The 19,341-nt window shown below is 41.7% G+C and overlaps 1 protein-coding gene across 1 annotated transcript in view; it reads right to left on the minus strand.

Moving 5' to 3' along the window:
• Nucleotides 1–1,572: 1,572 nt before the first annotated feature.
• The window catches only part of LOC110987030 (piwi-like protein 1), a 39,129-nt gene continuing 21,360 nt past the window's right edge, over nucleotides 1,573–19,341 (minus strand). The window contains exons 10-19 of the mRNA XM_087141037.1: nucleotides 19,022–19,133; nucleotides 18,226–18,416; nucleotides 17,902–17,977; nucleotides 16,421–16,621; nucleotides 15,019–15,122; nucleotides 11,355–11,425; nucleotides 10,368–10,521; nucleotides 9,858–9,983; nucleotides 7,090–7,237; nucleotides 1,573–6,133 (exon numbers count right to left, since the gene is read on the minus strand). Of these exons, the coding sequence (XP_086997163.1) occupies nucleotides 6,017–6,133; nucleotides 7,090–7,237; nucleotides 9,858–9,983; nucleotides 10,368–10,521; nucleotides 11,355–11,425; nucleotides 15,019–15,122; nucleotides 16,421–16,621; nucleotides 17,902–17,977; nucleotides 18,226–18,416; nucleotides 19,022–19,133 (1,300 nt within the window). The 3' untranslated portion in view covers nucleotides 1,573–6,016. The remainder of the gene's footprint in view (nucleotides 6,134–7,089; nucleotides 7,238–9,857; nucleotides 9,984–10,367; nucleotides 10,522–11,354; nucleotides 11,426–15,018; nucleotides 15,123–16,420; nucleotides 16,622–17,901; nucleotides 17,978–18,225; nucleotides 18,417–19,021; nucleotides 19,134–19,341) is intronic.

Genomic DNA, 19,341 nt, shown 5'->3' on the forward strand with positions numbered 1-19,341 from the left:
GATTTGTACTTACCTTATTCGGAAAAGATCTTTAAAAGTGAATGGAATCATCACATTGTCATTTGTTAAACCCCGACTTTTGCAGGTCCTATGCAACCCATTTGATGGGCGACGCACGACGGGTGACACACGACGGGCGACGCAGGACGGAAAATGGCATGTTTGGAACTGGTAAATGGCAGAATTGGGACACAACAAAAAGCAAAGTGCGACGGGTGACGGCAGATATGGAATTCCATAGAGTGTTGTCCTTTCTAATCACATGTATCTCCTGTTTTTCCAGTTTCCTTAATTTTGTATGATTCGTGCTTTTACTTTCTGATGTCTGTTTGTTTTGTGTTTTTCTGATCAATAAAACATAGACCAAAAAAACCCCAAAAAACCAACAACTTCAAAGAGACCATGCTTCATACATTGTAGTCTTGATTATTTTCATTATTGTATCCGAAAAATTGCACACGATAAAACCTCTCAAAAACTGCCAAAATGCCTGTGGAATTTTGGCATCCTTACTACATCAAACCTGGGCGTAAATCCCGGGGAATGGGGGTATATCTCCCCCAACTTTTTTGGAGGCCGGTGGGCTACTAGCCACAAATTACGAAAGCGGATTGTGAAGAATTTTTCAGACCTCCAAATAAAATGCATTCAGTACCATCAGTACCACTTAAAAAGGGAAAACAAGGCCATACACGTAGATATGCCAATGATGTACATGTATATAAGTATCATGAACATCGACCAAAATTATAGAGTCATATGGTACGTGTCACTCCCCCTTTCAAATTTGCAGGCCGGCCGGGCAGGTAACCCCCCACCTTTCCCTTCCCCCACATTTTCCTGCATAGGTTTAGGCCTACGCCACTGATGTTGCGGAAACTAGTGGCACATGGGCGAAGTGGAAAATGGGCCAGTGGCAAATAGGCGAAGTGGTTACAGGGTTACACAGTGACTATATACGGGGTATTCCAACAAATCGTCGTATTTCTGCGCGTGAGCCCACAGGATTTTACAATAACACAGGCCATAATCAGGAGGTATCAGAAATATTTCTATAAATCCCGAATTTGGGACTGATATTTTCCAGTTCGGGGCATTTCACTGAAGATACCCCCAAATGGCAGTAAAACTAAGCGCTCATTTCCGAATGTAGCCGCCCGCCTCTATCCAAAATAGGTCCGCATTTTTGGGCTTTTTGTGAAAGAAATACCCGAAGTGGAAACTATCAGTCCTAAATTCGGGATTGATAGAAATATTTCTATGATGCCTCCTGGTATGATTTATGAACATGGAGCTAACAAAAGGACGGTGTGAACAAGTTCAAAGTGACATTTCAAGCAAAACACTCGATACAAAGGACTGGGGCAAACTTCCTGGCTGTCCACACCCAAATGTGTTAAGTTTGTCTGACAAACAATTGTGTAGACTTCAGCGTCAGGAAGTTCATTTGGAGCGCAAATTTATAGAGGGAAAAATTTTTCAAGGAATACAGATTTGCACGTTCCCATGTGCAGCTTTGACTCCGTTACTACAGTACAGACTGAAAAAATAACAACACAAATTCCATCAAAATTAAAGTTTCTTTTTTAATAAACAATTGAAAAAACCTTTCTTTTTTTTATAAACAATGGAATAAAAATGATACGAGTACAAAAAACTCACAATACTGTGCGCATTACTGCCATTTCCCGTGCTGAAGCACACAGAAAAAATACTTTGGCATTAACGATTGATATACCAATTGAACAGAGCAAAAGCTAGATTTTCATATTCGATGGATTCTGCTGGCAAAAATTGGCTGAAATGGTTTCTAGGAGTGGTACAAGATTAACCCTCACCGTGCTACAACTTCCAAAGCGCTCCAACTGCTGCACGTGAGGCAAACCCAGGGCTGCACTTCACGGTGCTGTTTACCGTTACACAATTTTGTGGTTTACCACAGCACAAAAAATTGCTTCACGGTAAGCATATCTCAAGGTGGACATTTCACAGTTGCTGTGATTAGTCCAAAAAAGCTTGGGCGCCGAGAGATTTCTATTGCTGTGTCACTAAATTAAGCGATTTTTTCCTATAAAGTCTTTTCCAATGCTTACTACTTGCGGTCTCCATAAAATACGCGGAGTCTCTGTCAGCGTGAAATCGTATGCTCAACAGCGCCTTGAAATTGGGCCTGCCCAGCAACAGTTCTGAGAGTAGCTTAATGAAAAGGGAACCATATATGTCACAAGAGAGTGGGGGAAAATCGGGCACTTTTTCTCCTGGGAAAATGAAAAAACAACAAAACTCTGAAAAAAAGTTAAGAAATGGGGAAAGAAATAAGAAAAAAGGATGAAAATCTGAAACTTTGCATGAATATACCCCTGAATCGATCCTCTTTCACCGTCGACAGTTTGTTAAAAAACCCAGGACAGAACTTCCCCTTCCTAGCGACACCCATGAGGGCCAGTATAAAATACAGGGAGTGATAACCCATTGACAGGTCATGAACAAAGACTGTGCCACTGAAGTCCTAAACACTAGCAAAACTAAAGATTCACTTTTTAAAAGATAAAAAAAAATTAACAAGAAGGCAAGCTACTTTAGTTCACACCCCACAGCTTGATACTCTTTGACAGATTTAAGTATAAAGAACGTGCAACTGGTTTCCTGCACTGTGGTAGATTTTGGAGCATCCAGGAATGCCCCTCAAACAAAAGCCTAGGAGTTGGAATTAAACAGATTTCCTCTCCGAGACAGAATTCAAGTTTTGAAGCAAACCCTAACGTACATGTTACAAGGCAGAATACAAAGCAGGGTCGTAGGAGTTTTAACCATAATGAGCAGCTTATAATTTTGTCAAAAGGTTGTTCAGATGCTTCAAGCCACATTAATGGCCACTATTCGAACAGAAGGTATTAATCGAACTAAAAAACACTTTTTATAAATGGGACATCACTCACTTTGCCCTTCTGATGCACCTGTTCCTTAAGGTCAGTGGGGTGTCTGGTATGATTTTTTTTTGGGGGGGGGAGGGGGAGTTTGGGGTGCACACATTTTTCAGGGGGGCCACAGATTTTTCAGGGGGGCCACAGATTTTTCAGGGGGGGTGAGGGGGATGAGAGGGCAAGACCTGGGGGGGGGGAGCACGGGCACATGCCTACCCCATAGTTGTCACTTAGGAAGATAATGATGCCAAATTGTTGACAGTTTACTTATGTATCTGTGAACCAGCAATGCTGAAAACAACAAAAGCCAAGTGTACATCAAACTCTCTTTGACTGAATCAATTGTCAAAAAACGGCAACAAACCTTTTCTGTTCTACCTGTACGTACGAGTTGAACTTGGACAGCACCTGAATAATAACGGTCTACTCTGTATTACAGACGTTTGTGTATTAAGACACTAAATTTCTCATGCAGTTTAATCCCAAGAACTTGTATTCTTTCAACCAGGCGCAGGTGAAAGAAAAGGCTAGTAGAAAAGATGTGCGGGATATGCATGACGATACACAGTCCCAAGAAATTGACATACTCAGTCCCCTCATGTGAAACAGCCACTGGCTTTGGTTTCTTCAGCCTATTCTTTAACTTCTACAAAAAAATCTACTTTAACTGAAGTTAGCTACTTTAACTGAACTTTAAATGAATATATAATGTTAAAAAAGGAAATGAATACAATATTTTTTTATGTATATACATTTTTTTTCAATGGCAAAGAAAAGACTGAAATGTCTTTATCAACAAGACAACACATGCGTAAATAAAATGCCTTTACATTTTTCTGGAGTTAGCCAGCCAGGCTTGTTACCTTAATATGCAACTTTTCATGGGTCATGCCATTGCAAACTTTTTCAGGTTTCTTGTTCCTCAAATGACCATCCTCAGGGTGTTCTCTGTATGACTGAAAACTGGATTTTCGAGTTGAATTTGCAAACAATTAATTTCACTGGAATTCCCAGTTACACCAGGTCTTGGCACTAGTTTCATACGTTTTGGACGGATCCTGCAGACTGAATGTCAATATAGAAGGAACTTGCGACGGACAAAAAAACAAAATCTCAAAGAGTGTCACAGGAAAAGAACAAAATCTCAGCGGGCAAAGTAACTAGAACAAAGCAACTATTCTACCCTAGGGAAGGAGTCTAATAATATCAACACATTTTCGACTTTCTCATGTTTGCTGTAACAAGAAGACAACAGGTGGTACTAAACAAAAAAAAATGGGCACAAAGGAATCTCAGTTGCCAAATGGTGTGGAAGGTCCTTGCTTCTCGAGCCAACAATCAACAAATGACCGACTCTGAACTCAACATTCTCAAAAAAGAAAAAAGAAAAAAAAAGGCAACTTTTGTTATAATTACGGCGTTCATGTCTGCTTTAGTTTCAAGCATTTTTTCAATACACAAATTAAAAAAAGACAAAACCATGATGAAAGGAACTGTTGAAATGATGACATTAATGCTGTGAGCACAACAAATCACTGCTCCATTTTTAAAGTCAACTTCGTGTAACACATTAATACGAAAATTTTGTTGAGAAGAAACCTCTCGGAAAATTTCAGCAACTGGAAATACTTATTCCATGAACTTTTTAGATGATTGGTTAATTGATTGGTTGATTGATTACTTGATCAATTTGTCAAACACTACAACACCTAAACTACAAACTCCTTCCATCGACTCAATAAAAACACAAAAATCAAAAAGTGTCTTGTTAATGAACTACAATATCCAAACTATCATTCAGAAAAAAGCTACTTGCTGGTGAAAAATAAACCACTTTTTGTTTGTCAAAAATAAATATTTTTGATCCATTCAACTTTGTCCAAAACAACTAAGGAATGCTTTTTGTGTAATGCCAGATATGGCATATGAGTATACCTCAATAACAAGCAAGGTATCATTTCTCAATCTTTTCATGTTTTATCTTTTGTGAATATCAACGTGAAAAAAATTACAGAAAAAAAAATCTTGCTTGATCTTTTTCTTTGGAGAAACATGAAAGCTGAGCCAACCTTACTTTTGTTTGGGCAAGTTTTTTTATCACATTCATTCGTCATACGCAGTTGTTAGATTCAATTTATTCCAAAATTTATCAAGTTAGGACATATTCTTCCCAGTGCAATCGCAGATTCAGCACCTCTGCCCTACCTAGACAGGTTGACGGTCAACTTAATGCCAAACCGACCCTGCATTTTACGACAACATGACTGCATTCTTTGCAGTAAAACATCTTGAGAAACAAATATTTCACAAAACAAACAAAAAATCCACAAAGAACACATTAAAGAAACTTCAACAGGATTCTGGCCTGAATACTTGCATAGATTTTTGACAAGGCTCTCAAAACATAAATCTAAAGAGTCTGGCAGCTTTTTCATTATGAAAGTGTACCAATTTCTCAATTTGTCATAAGAAGTCTCGCAACTCCTCCCTTTAAATAGGCTTGGCGAGTCATAGATTATCATAATTCAAAGCTAACACCTAAATCCTTTGGAAGCTTGCAGATTTACAGACTAACAAAGGAGTAAAATCGGGAATCAATGTTTCTGAACAGAGACTCCATGATCCCAAAATAAATAGCACCATAACAATGAGTACTCACTTAAATCTCCACCACAAAATTGTCCAACGCGATTGTTTTAAGCATCTCCAAATGATTTCCCTTTGAGAGAAGGTAACTTTCTTGCTCTGCCTATTCTTTCACAATACCTATTGTTGAACCTCAGCATGCGGCAACTGATGAACACTTTTCAGAGATAGAAGCAAATAATACACAACAGCAGCATCATCTTAGCTTTCTGCTGTCGTTTTAGGAGACAAGCTCCCTTTGGCAAAATGAAAAATAGCACAAAAATAAAAAACATATAAGTTAACAAACAGCACCTTGCATTGCTTTCTGATACATCCTGTTCTGATAAACCAATCAAGAGGCTCAAGACAACTTCTTGACAAGGAACTTGCTGTCAAGGAACTTTTGGTCTCTCTCTCTGATCTTCAATGTTGCCGTCTTCCACTTACATAGTACTGCGGAATGCTTACAGGAAGAAGAGCTTGTCTGCCAGATCAATGCTGGGTGCCTTGTGGAGGCTCTGGCCCACCAAGAACGACAGCTTGTGGGCGTAGAGGCAGGGCGCCGGTACGCGGATGGTGCCCTGCAGGGAAGCAGAGGATCAGCTTTCACTTTGTTTCACTTCCAACCTTTTTAGGCCAGTATAAATTCTAGTTTATGGCTTGAAATTGTTCACTGAACTAGCCATTTCCTAGTGTCTGAACTGGCAGAAAATCAAGTAGCTTTTCTGCATACTGCACAAGTTAATGGACCTTTACAAACACAGTGAAAGTTTAAACAGTTTATTCTAAGGTGACTTCATCAACAGGTGAATGGAATTCACCTGTTCAAGGAGCGTGCCCACTGGAGTACTGGGGGTGCCACTCCCAACATGTTCAGGCTCTTAACCACTTCGTGCCGGGGCATTTTTCAACGTTGATGATGCTGGGCCGGCATGACTATCATTTTTTCCGTTTTCAAAATCCTTCGACAATTCATCATTCCATTTAACAGTCGTTTATAGCCGCACAGAGTAATCTTTAGGCACTACACTAAGTTGAAAGGTGACCTTCATTGACGCCCGAATATTTCAGCCAGGCCTGCAGCCTTGTAAACAGAGCCCAGATTGTGCGGTGTTATACAACTGTCTTTTGTTCACGAACCTGGCTCAGTGCACTGCTGACCTCTTTTCAATAGGGGCCAGATTAGCATGCAGCGGTGCTGTGTGGCTCGGTGCTGTGTGGCTCATTGCTGTAGTGGTGGAGAGCTTTTGTCCCCGGCGGTAATCCGCTTGCTCTAAATGCCCCAAACCCTGGTATACAGTTCCAAAATAACGCTGGATTATCACCACTTTTGAGAGTGAAAAATGCCGGTAATGCCCAGCAGCCTGGTCTTTTGTTCGGAGTATGGTCTTTTGTTACAGGGCCCTGTTTCCTTTGTCCAAGGTCGGAGACCCCGGCCACACATATAAACCATACGGCTCCGATTTCGGAGTCCCCGGCTGGTAGTGGTTAACAAACAAGCCAAAATAATGTAGCCCTTGCTGCAGTTGAAGCTTACCGGCCAGTTGTAGTACAGGTGGGTCAGTTTATAGGTAAGCATCTGGATGTGGGTTGGTGAAAATCCTGACTTGTCCCAGATGACATTGTAGCTGGTGGGGGTGACTGTGCCCTGACGGACGGACTGGCTCACCAGGAAGAAATCATACCTGTAAGGGAAGGGGGGGAGGAACACGATGAGGGGGGGTGCATGAATGAGAAGCAATTTAATATTAGTATGTTCTTTAACCCTAACCCCCCAAGGGTTGCTGGCCCTAACCTTCCCCATTCACACAAAGTTAAACACCCATATGGAACTTTGTGCACAGAGGCTGTTGGACTTTGTTTTTCTGAGGTATGCCAAACCCAATGCAAAAGCCAGCTGTTATGGGCCTATCAGACCTATCCCCACAGAATTAAACACTCTCCTACTGTTTAATTCTGTGTGGTTGGGGAAGGTTAGGGTTAAGGTCACTTTTGTAACTGGTTGAGAATTTTTCTTCCACGGCTGTTCCAGTCAAACTGATCAAGAGATCAACCCCTCCAACCCCCTCCCCAAAAGACTTGACATGCCTCGACTCTGCAAGCTTAAGGTGTAGGAAGTGATCACCAAAATCATACAGGAGTGGACAAGGAGATAAGGATACTGAATGAGCTAAAAAATGAACGGAAAAGTGCCATAACTCAGCTTTTAGGGCCCAAAGAGAAAAACTCTACAAGAGGTAAGTCAAGGTTTTTATCCCCGGGGTACCCCTCACAAATCCTGCTAAACCTCATAAAAACCTTTGAGAACACCTTCAGTCACCGCCTATACAAGTTTGCATTCTTCCTTGTATGAGCTACAGTACACTGCATTTGAAAGTTAACGCTGTGAAAAGGAATGGAAAAAAAGGTGAGAGGAATCCCATTCGCCTTTTGACCACAACTTTTCCCCCCTGCGAATTCACAGCGAATCAGATGCGAAAGGGGCAAACGATGTGCCAAAACAGTGCGAAATTTTTGCGAACATGGCGTGAAACATTGCGAAAAACACTGAGAAAAAAAACAGTGTGAAAATTTTCAAAAGCGGTGCAAAAGGTTCCGAAAATTATGCGGAAACTTGCCAAAACAAGAAGCATAGTACAGCGAAATGCTCCACACTGGCCCCAAGCGCACCAATATTATGCAGTGACGAGTCCATTGCGCAGGCTGCGCTGTGCTGCTCTGTGGGCGGCTGAGGCCAACTCACCACGTGGAGTGGGCTGGTGTAGTAGTCTAGTAGTGATTTGTAATTTTGCAGACACACATCGGCCGAGCCGTCCGGTCCATGCAGCGCGATCACGAGCACGTGGATTATCATAAATAAACTCTCGTCAATGTCGGAGAATAAATTTTTAAAAAGTTGTCTGGATTTCGAGTAATTGAACAGAAGTCCCCAAGTTATGAAGTCACGAAGCACATGAAATGTGTGTATTACAACAAACTTAACTTGCTGTGCTGTGGCGAAATGGGTCATTTGCCCACTTTTTATTTATTCTCGTGGTGTAGTTTGGCACACAAAATAATCAACATTGAGATACTACATGTAGTGTTTTGTTACCGAAAGGTTTCTACCAATAAATAAAAGCAAATTGTACGTGTATCTTCATGTAGCAAATCTCGTCTTTTCGCCGACTGTGTTCGGCTTGATATATCGGGTCTGTTTTCACTTGGGTTTTCTGATGACATGTCCCTTTCTGTGGTCACATGGTTATTGGAAAAAGTCAGCGATTGGACTGTCCATGAATGGGTACGCAGTTAGCAGTCAGGATGTTGTGGTGGGTGTGGATGCAGTACGCATTTCGCAACGTGGCGCGGCATGCACAAGGTCCCATGGTGGTTTTTTTTTTTGAAGAGATCTGGTGGTTTTTTTGATCGGCGTCACAAAAACGTTGAGATAACCTAATACAAAGCATTTACTTTGAAATTACGGTATAAAAATCTGCCAATATATGTAAACGTAATTCACATACATGACAACATCAGGATATACGTACATGTATCTGTACATGTGCACATGTTGGGCATCCATCCGAGTCAGTTATACATGTACGCTAGGCTGTACGGTTATAACGCTCAATTCAGTTGAGAGCGCTATAACAGGAACCTGCTGTAATTCAGATGTTCAGTGTTCAGTGCTGGTCGGCGATCTCCACCATACCCAGCTTTGATTTCGCCTGTCTCATTGTATTTTGCTCAACACCGAGAAACAGACTGCCTTGAAATTTTAATGCTGTCTGCCTCAAGTAATCTTCTGGACATTCCAGAAAATTAAAGTACTTTTGTTTCAGACTAATTTTCCTCCGCTTTCCATATTCAGAGATGCGCATATTTGAAACCATGGAGAACAAAAACTTCCTTACACTGTCTGTCTACATGTACATGCACAAATACTACTTAATGAAGAAAGCTTGCAAAATTATTTCCTCACTACCAGAGAAAATCTGTGAAATCTTTTCCCTTTTGTGAGAAAAAGTGTGAAAATCTTTTTTCACTTGTGGGAAAATCTGTGAAAATCTTTTCCCACTTGTGGGAGAAAGTGCAAAAATCTTTCCCCACTCAGGGGAAAATGTGTGAAAATATTTTCCTACTAGTGTGGAAAGGTATGAAAATCTTTTCCCACTTTTGGCACACTTTTTCACAATTTGTGAAATGAAAAGGAATTCCCTGGGAAGAGAAAAAAAAATGTGAAAAGATTTTCCACTTTAGTGTTAACTTTCAATTGCAATGCACTGTATATTAGATATCAGTCCCTTTGTGCCATGGACTCACAACTCTGGCTTGGTGACGACCGAGTCAATGATGGTGCCTGGTGGAGGGTTGCTTAGTTTGCCGTTGTTGGTACAGAAGAAGCGATTATTGATGCGCTTCTTGACCACAATCACTGCGCACCGCGGCCTGTTAAAAGATAAACCAATGTTATTGCAGCCTCCATGCAATCACTTAAGAAAACACAGCAATGAAATTTACCCTGGAGGAAGATAAGGTTTTCAATGCATACAACACGATTTTAGGGTAAGATATAAAACAAGAAACCCAAGAAAACAGACTTAAGCACTTATTCTATAACAAGGTAGTATCAATCAGAAGCCAATTCAAGTTCAGTTCGGACATCTCATCACTTTACATTTCCCCTCCTGGACTAATTTTTTTCTTTTACAGCTTACAAGGGTCCACTAAATTTCAGTCAGAGATCTCTATATTCTTGTTATAAGGACCAACTGCAAGTTTATAAATGCCTTCAGTTTCTAAATTAATGAACCATGACAAACTTGGACTCACTCCCAGTTCTTCCCCAGTGCCTTGAAGGTGTCCAAAATTTGAGGTAGTTCGTGCTCCACTACGGCTGGCAGCTGCCCGTCTCCCACCCCGTCACGGTAGATGATCACCCTGTCGGGCAGACCCTTGTTGATATCAACGTACGTTCTGATGGCAGCTGAAATACAATAGCGCCAAGAGGAGATCAGACCACTAGCATGGGAAAAATTCAAATACGCTGCCGCTGCTGGAAGAGGTTCAAGCTCTAATGTCTTCTGCCAAATCTCACTCGAATTTCATCCCACCAGGATGCTACAGGTTTGTGCACAGTCAGTTGAAAGTTGGCACTCTCCGTAGAATTTGTCCAGGTATTACTCTTATTTTATAATTGTGCATTCTCTCCTTACGTTCTAGCAATAACCAAGAGAATACAGCCTCAAACTTGGGAGTTTTGGTGTAACTCCTTGTCATTTCTTGCAAAACTACATGTAAGTTGGGAACTATACAAATACTTTATCTAGCAACAGCACCTTCCTAACGAAGTTTCAAATACAGTAAACAGTATCAGTAAACAAAAGGCGCCACCAATTTCAATGATATCATAACGACTGTTTTCCCTCTCATGACAGAGTTACCCTTTGGCACAAGCACAAGAGATCTGGGTCTGTCCGTTCCGCATTGACAATTTCAGCCTTCTTGGAATAGCTGGGCCCATTTGTGAGCTGAGCAAACACTAGCAGGAAACCACTCAGAAGTGGAACACATCAAATTTATTTTAAGCTGGTAACCCGTTTCTGTTCAGCAAATATTTTCTGCGCTTGGTAAATCTTTGAATTATAAGCTTATTTAACAAGCACCCTAGAACCCAATTTGCGGAACTGATAAGCACAGAGGGTTGAAAAGCAAAAAAAAATATTTACTTAGCAAAAATAGTTGACCGACCAAAATGTTACGGGAATTAATGCTGTAGATCCCGGCCAAGTTTATTCCAATTAACACACATGTACTCACCCTGCATGCACACTTTAAGACCATCAATAAGTTCCTGTCCTGAATGCTGGAATGAACATCGGGAGTAGTAGCTGCAAAAACATAATGTGTGTGAAATTGATCACAGAAGGCACTCTTGATGTGAGCAGCTTTTTCATTTTGGGATTTCATGTTTCATGTCATTTCAGGATGTCTGACATACTGTATTTTTTTAGTCTTATGCATCTCTACTTGGTACGGTTGGTTCACAATAGTGCACCTCCAGGAGTTAACAACGCATTGGCCAATCACAATGCGCGAAATCTGTCGACCTTTTCCAAATGCGTATTGGGTTGACAGATTTCGTGTATTGTGATTGGCCAATGCGTTGCAAACTCTTGGAGGCGCACAATTGGCAATCGGCCGTATTATCCTGTGAAGTGTTTCATACTATGAATCACGTTTTACTCAGATGTTACCTGTGTCACATAATAATACAGTACCACTATGAATTGAATTGAAAATCAAGTCACAATTACTGGATACGGAAATGCAGATGTACCAGGCTCCACGAGACAATTCCCAAAGTCGCACGCTTCAGCAAAAGTACACCGGTGTTGCAGACAAAAGCTCTTTAAGAAAATTTACTCTGTTGATTTCTTAAATTATTCATTTTATTTCTTCATCCTGCAGTGTATTTAGTGCCACTGACAGGACTATGTAGAGGACAATGAAGAAATCTTCAGCTGTAGAGGTGGGAGGAAAACCCGGATAAAAATTCCAAGGAAACCCATGGAATCAGGGACTGAAAACCCAGTCCACTTGCCGACCTAGGGGATTCGAACCCAGGTCTTGATGGGAAAGGTGTGGAAAGAGCCACTACACCAACCTGACACTGTTAACCACTTGCTTGCGTGGAATTTGATGTTGCATCATGTAAAACCGGGAGATTTTCAAGATTTTGTTTTCAAAATTCTTCAAAAAATCTTTACACCCACACGAATAACTGTCTAGTGACTACTCTAATCTGACAGACAACATCTATGGATGCCTGAGTGTTTCACTCAGGCCTGCCGCCTTGTAAAAAGAGCCCAGATTGCGCAGTGTTATGTAACCGTTTTTTGTTCCCGAAACTGGAGTCTTTTCAATGGGGCACAGATTAGCATGCAGTGGTACATATCACTCATCGCTGGAGCACTTTTGTCCCCGGTGGTAATCCGCTCGTGTTGAATGCCACAAACAGTGGTATAATCTCTCAAAATGAGGACGGATTTCCTCCCCTATAGACAACTGAAAAAAATGTTGGCAATTCCCAGCAGCTCGGTCTTTTGTTCTAAGTACAGCCTTTTTTTTTTACAAGGCCCAGCTCTTTTGTCTGGTTTCAGGCTCCTTTGTTTCGTGTCTAAAGCCTATACAGGGTTCGAAATTCACGACGACCACGACAGCCAGTGCCGTCGATGTCCTTTTACTTGCTGTGATGCCCCTCGGAAAATTGCATTGTCCACGGCCACTTTTGCTGTGGCCAATGCACACTTTGGCCGTTTTGCCCTTTCTAGTGAGTTGTCAAAATATTTAACAATAAATTCAGCCCCGTGCTAGCGCTCGCGGGCCGCGCCGGTCGGCGAGACCATACCCCATTGCCTTCACTCACACAAATGTGTATTCACAAAATTTCTTAAGCAGCGAGCTGCTACTATAGTTATGCGCACCCCCTGCGTTACAGGCCAAGCCACGTGTGCACTACATGGACTGTCCAGAGGGGGTAGCGTTGACTGTTCAACTTCATGTAGCAATGAACGTCGTGCGTGCTAGCAAGCACACACCCGCACCCCTTGCGGATAGCTAAGCGTGGTGTCCCATAATGCATTGTTGCATATACCGCTATTGCATTGATGTGCGCAAGCACAAACCAGTATCCTTAAGGATACGTGTAGCTAATCGGAGTGTCCCATAATGCATTGTTGCATATACATGTACATGTACCATGAATGCACTCCGCATTGATCTGTGTCACGTATAGTACGTGCTTCAAGGCACGCGGACCAGCCATGTGGAATCAAAGTTTTCCTATTGCTACCGGCCCGCTGTCAGTTTGTACGACACGCGACAATGCCTCGGAAAGAACGTTTGAAATGTTCCTTTCAAAGGGAGCTCTGCAACTCGGCTACAAAATGCAAGAAATTTGATTTTTTTTATGCATGGGTAAGTGGTGGAGTCACCGTGTGTATCTCTGAGATTGGCAATGTTGACGGCACCGTGATTTCCCGAAATCTGTGCCGGGTGAAGATGCGGCCACGCCGGCAATGCAGGCATCCAAATATATCTCCCACCCGCATTGCTGGCAACAAACAAAAATAAAGGGTAAAAAAAAGTAAAAGGGCAGCAGAACTTGTTAACCCTTAACCCTTATTGCTCTTGTTTTCATGTCAGGGTGGGAAGCCTAAGGGGACGGTAGGGTTCTTGGATACAATTTTTCAGCTGGTAACTTGAAAGTCTAAATGTCAACAAAAGGGATGTGCACACATTTTCACAAAAAAAAAATATTAATTAATTTGACGATTATTTATGTGCAACTCATGCCCTGTTCATAGAGTATAACAATTCCTGGTGTTAGGTTTTGACTGCTTATTGGACATTTGCTCGTGTGTCAACTTTTTTCCACAATAAAGCAAAAGAATGCATTTTAGAGGTTGAACAGACTGTGTTTTGACAAATTTGCCTTTGGGCCCTTATCAATTTTCGACAATGGCCTCCGTGCCCTTGTAAGTGGCCTCGGTGCCCCCGGAAATTTTGACTTCTCCAAGGCCAAAATGGCCTAGGCCCCTAAAAAACGAATTTCGAATGTGGGTAGAGCTGGAGAATGTGGATATTGGATGTTAAATGCTCACAGGTAAGATTACAAAATAGATTCACCATTTCAAAAACATCATAAATTTAATGTTTACCACATTAATTGGGACCCCAAAATGAATAAAAGGATCCTGTGTTTCCCCTCCCACAAAAAATCCCCTCCCAGGCTGATTGGATGGCATCATCGACAGAATGCTGATATGTACAGTGTACATGTACCTAGTGCACCATATATGTAGTATATCACGCTTTAATAGACCATGTTGTACTTGATGTAACTTGGCCCACCAACAGTGTTTAAGTTCAAGGTAGAAATTAAAAGACACAATCCTACTGTGTATTTCTTGAACTCAGACAATGACGATGTTTTTGAAATGGTTACATATTTATTGTTATTTTAGAATAATTCACATGACCTAAATGTTTTCTATTTCTGTTATCCCTAAAAAAGTACTAAAAACTAGTCAGCCGAGTACTGTCCGAGCACTTTTGTCATAATTTTTTTGATACAACTAAGATGTGGTCATTTTTTTAATTCCGTAATCTAACCTTCCATTTACTGATCAATAGACTTGTTCAAGAAGTTTATTCCCTCCTTACTATTTCAATATTTGACGGTAGAACTTGGTACATAAAAACACTCAACTTACAAAACTGAAAAACTCTTCAGCTTAGTGCCGTGTTCTCTTTGCACACGCGACAAATTGGAATTGATCTGAAACTTGAAACTGATTTTAATTACCCTGAGAGAGAAGTCAAGTTTCCATGTTTTAGATCAGCTAATGGCAACAACAGCAAAAAATGTCCACACATTACAAAATGAAAAAAGTGCCGAAATCAAGGAAACCATACTTACCGGGTGAGGTCATCATTCATTGTCGCAACAAAGCCGCCGACTGAGCGCCCTTTTGTGGAGGAGTCGTGGTACGAGTCAATTCCTATGACCATCATTTTCTTGGGCTTGGAGCCGAGGAAAAGACAAGGACACAGTCACTGTTAATTCAAACTGTGAGCTTCCTGAAGTTGTTTAAAAAATGATGACAATTGGAAGACAGACGTTTATGTGACAAGCCAGTAATGAAAGGACAGTTGACTGCAGAAGGTTTAGAGTTAAAAATTGTAAGTAACATCTTTTCAGAATGCTGAGAGCTTGAATGATTTTATATGGATTTAAATGTTGTTCACAAATACCTCAGCAAGTCTCCCTGCAACTTGACCGTGTATTACCTATTGATAATGCCCACTGAGAAGCGATAAAGCCCGCTGTGTTAAAAAGTCACATGCTGGCACCTCGATCCAAGACAGTTTAACTGATTCTGGGTCTGTGAGAATGCAGCAGTCCATATAAGGAGATTCTTTTGGACAACTTGCACAAGGAATATACCATATATAGGATGGGGTGTTTGGGAAAATGAAAGTAAAATTCTGAAACAAAATTGTTTGCAATCTATCATAAATAGATTTCTTTTTACTCTCTGACTAAAAAAGACATTTATTCCCTTATTAAAGCATTGAACCCAACAGCCAAATGCAGGCAGATAAAAAGCACATTAACAGACAAACACCTATAAAATGTAATGATCAAGTGCAGGTATAAAAACCTTTGGAAACCATTAAACATTCACAGTCAAGAAAATTAAACATTAGTAACAGGCAACAAACTCTACTCGGCAATTTGCTGAAGTTACAGCTTGCACATACAGACAGGGAAAAATCTACGGACTGAGAAGAGGGGATAAAGAGTAACTCCATGTCAAGTCATAAAAATCAGATTAACTGCCAAGACATCCAGCTTAATGGTCATCAATTTCTTATTGCACAATCTCAAAAAGGGGCCACAATTAACCATGGCACCAATTTCCAGCTTTCAACCTGAATTCGAAAGAGAAAATGTAGGCTTTCAAAGAGGCACCACAACAGGTAAGCAGTTAATGGGTGCCAAAAACTAACATGGCACCCAAACTCTTAGCAGCAGTAACAAGAAAGCAGACAGCTGGATTGAGCTAAAACCTCTTACTATGGCTGCATCCGAATCTCTTGTCTAGAGCTAGGTCTAGGTCTTCATTCCATTGGAAATGCGTGGAGACGCGCAGACAATAGACCTAGCCGTAGCTCTGGAAGCCCGTTTCAGACACGGCCTATGTTTGGTAAGTCAAGTTATTTTGGTATTTTAAGTTACAATAGAGGGTTGCTTGAATTGGCACGGAATAACCCATACTTTTTCAAGCGCAGGAGAAAACTAAATGTGAACAACTTACCGGGATCTCCACCTTCCAGAGCTCACCACCCATCTTGCAGTTGATCTGCATGGCAATCTTGGTGGCCACTGACATGATGGTCTGCTTCTTACTGAGGGTGCGGGCCACGATGCACTGGCTGGGGACAGGGGCCTCCAGGCAGCAATGCTTCTTGATGGCATCGTAGCGGTCCTTGCGATTGGTGGGCAGGATGCAGACCACCTGAAGTGTGACAAGAAAACGCCGAGGGTGTCAAAGGACTTTCCAGGCCAACCAAGAAATACACCAGGTAGTTTCCCTGGGAACGTGCATGTGACAGCCAGGCTATCACAGTAATGAAGTATCCTAAGATTCATCTATATCAGCCCAAAATTAAGCCACAGCCAAACACAACAATGACACTAAGCAACACTCTTTAAGGTGACACTATGGGGCAATACTTGCTATGACAGGTGGCCTTATACAGTGCTCACATTCAAGTTTAACCCACAATCTAACTCCACAGACTCTTTGAGTTTAGGGGTCAGAAAGATGTGTAAACTCATCCGTCCATCCCAGAGACTCAAGGAATGCACAGCGCAGGGGTGAGATATCAGGAAACTGAAAATCTGGATCAACAACACTTCCTTACGTATTGTCCCTCAATCTTCCACTTCATCAATTTATCGTACTACATGTACTGCAGTATCCTTGTTTGTCGATTGTGCTGATCAAAAGCTGATAATATTCTTCTTCCCCTTCAAAGCCTCTTTTTCGACCTGACTTTCAGGCCGCAAGACTTTCCATGGCTTTTTCAAACCTTTATGAGGTGAAAGATCACCACAATTGATGACTTTAAGGGCATGATGAGCCATTTTGATCAAGTCGACAAAAAACTTTTTAAGAACTGCACGTTACAAACAAAATGGCATCAAGTTTTCCATAAACACGGCCAGTACAGTACTGCAATGCATAGCACGTGTACAGTGAGCAACAACCTCGTTCCCACGATAGAGCCAGGCTGTACGGGTTCCCACCATGCATCGTGCACATGCAGCCCATGAAGTCGAGTTAGAGTCAGTGTCGAGTCATTATGGTTTAATATCATATGCCCTTCTCAAGTTTCATAGTATTCTACTGCATTCCAGTGGAAGTAGCAACACAAGAGTGCACATGCGATCACAACTTGAACTTGCACAAGTCCTTCATTAACTTTTGTGCAACATTTGGAAATACTACTTCTAGTTCCAGCAGCGCCATGCCAAGTAGAAAACTCCTTAAATCCTGTATTCATTTTTCCAAAAATCCGGAAATCCAGACAAATCTCAACCCTGCCAAAGGTTTAACCCATCAGCCATCCCTGCAAGTACAGATAGTGGAGCAGCATTGCATTTACGCAGTGTCTGGAGAGAACTGGCTAAAAGAGAGTGGACTGGTTTGATTTGACAACATGCAGTTGCCTCAAGGCCAGTGCTGTGTTTCCGCTCATTACTGGGAATGTGTTGACAAGTGGAAACACCTACCATCTGCGTTGTGCGGTTCAGGTTCTGCTTGATGCAGTTAACATAACTCTCTGCTCTGTCATCCCTCAGCTGGTGTCTAAAGAAAGCAGATGGGTAACGAAATGACAACTGAAGTAAACTTTCTGCACTATGAAAATGATCCCTGAACTTACAGTTTTGAAATCACTGAAAGTAAAAAAAAAAGTCAATTCCAAAACAAAATGAAAGCAGCTGCGGAGGGTGACATCAGCACCTGCAACGCAGCATTAAAAAAAATCTAAAACAAGTACTCCAGCTGCACATTTGATGGCACTGTCTTTGGCTCACGTTACTAAAACCACTTACGTCTTTGGTTCTTGTACGGCCATGCCCATTTTAGGCCCCACTCTGGTGAGGGCCTGGAAGAAATCCATGCCTTTTGGCTGATCTCGGGGCGCAAACATCAGTATCCAGTCGTTCAAACCGACACAGGTCATCAGTCTGTGGTTGCGCAAGTCACGGCTCCATTCAGCTTCGGCTGGGTTGAAGGAGAGTTTCTGCAGACAACAATATGGTAACTTTCAATAAATTGTTCTCACTGAGAGAATACCATACTCTTTTCGCAGAAGAGACAGTATAATGTAGATATGGCTAGGTATTTTTACACCGGCAAAGTCCTTATCACAACTTTAATTTGGTACACGTCGTCAGTCCATTTCCTTTGAATTTCCTAGCCCTCTCTACACTGTATCGACTTTGCCGACATAAAACACTGTTAACCATGATGGTCAACAGGTGCCATGAAGGTGGCATTCTTGCTAATACCACGGACGTCCCATAAAAAAAATCTGGACCTGCAGAGCCTTTGTACCAAATAAAGCCACCAGTGGCCATTATATTGTGCTGAATACAAAGGCGATGGTTGGTTAGCTTGCCATTGTAACTACTGATGCGAAGAGTGAATGTGATTAATAATGGTGACCAAGTTTTTGCAAAATGTTGGCATTCGGCACAATAAGATGGCTGCCCGCTGGCTTCAATAACTTCTGCATACTGATTAAGGGATTAGCAGTCCAGATCTTTTACGTGAAGTCCGTGGCTAATACTATTGTTGTTCCATCTGGGTTTTTTGGGAGGGAAGGAGGTCAAAGAGGGAAGTTACCCCAGTTTCCATGTAGAGGTTCTCTGCTTTCATGACGCGGCCCTCAAGCTTAACCGGTTTCGAAGGAAAACTGACTCTCCATTTGTTCAAGTAATCTTGGGCCTCTTGGTTCCTATGGGTAAGTCCAAAACAAGGGAATTGATGGTGAGACATTCAAGAAAAAAGTTCGGGTGGAGCTGAGCCATTACTGCTTCAATGTTTAGGCTTACATGTTTTTGAGTATCAGCTAACTCCATAGGGATAGTCTGCATCACGTTCATGCAAAGGTACAACTGCTGCTGGGCCAATACTACAACGGGTAAACGTTTGCTTGGCACACA

Source organism: Acanthaster planci, linkage group LG09, assembly GCF_054643075.1.
Source record: "Acanthaster planci isolate LZ-2023a linkage group LG09, COTS_SCS, whole genome shotgun sequence".
Classification (NCBI taxonomy): Eukaryota; Metazoa; Echinodermata; class Asteroidea; order Valvatida; family Acanthasteridae; genus Acanthaster; species Acanthaster planci.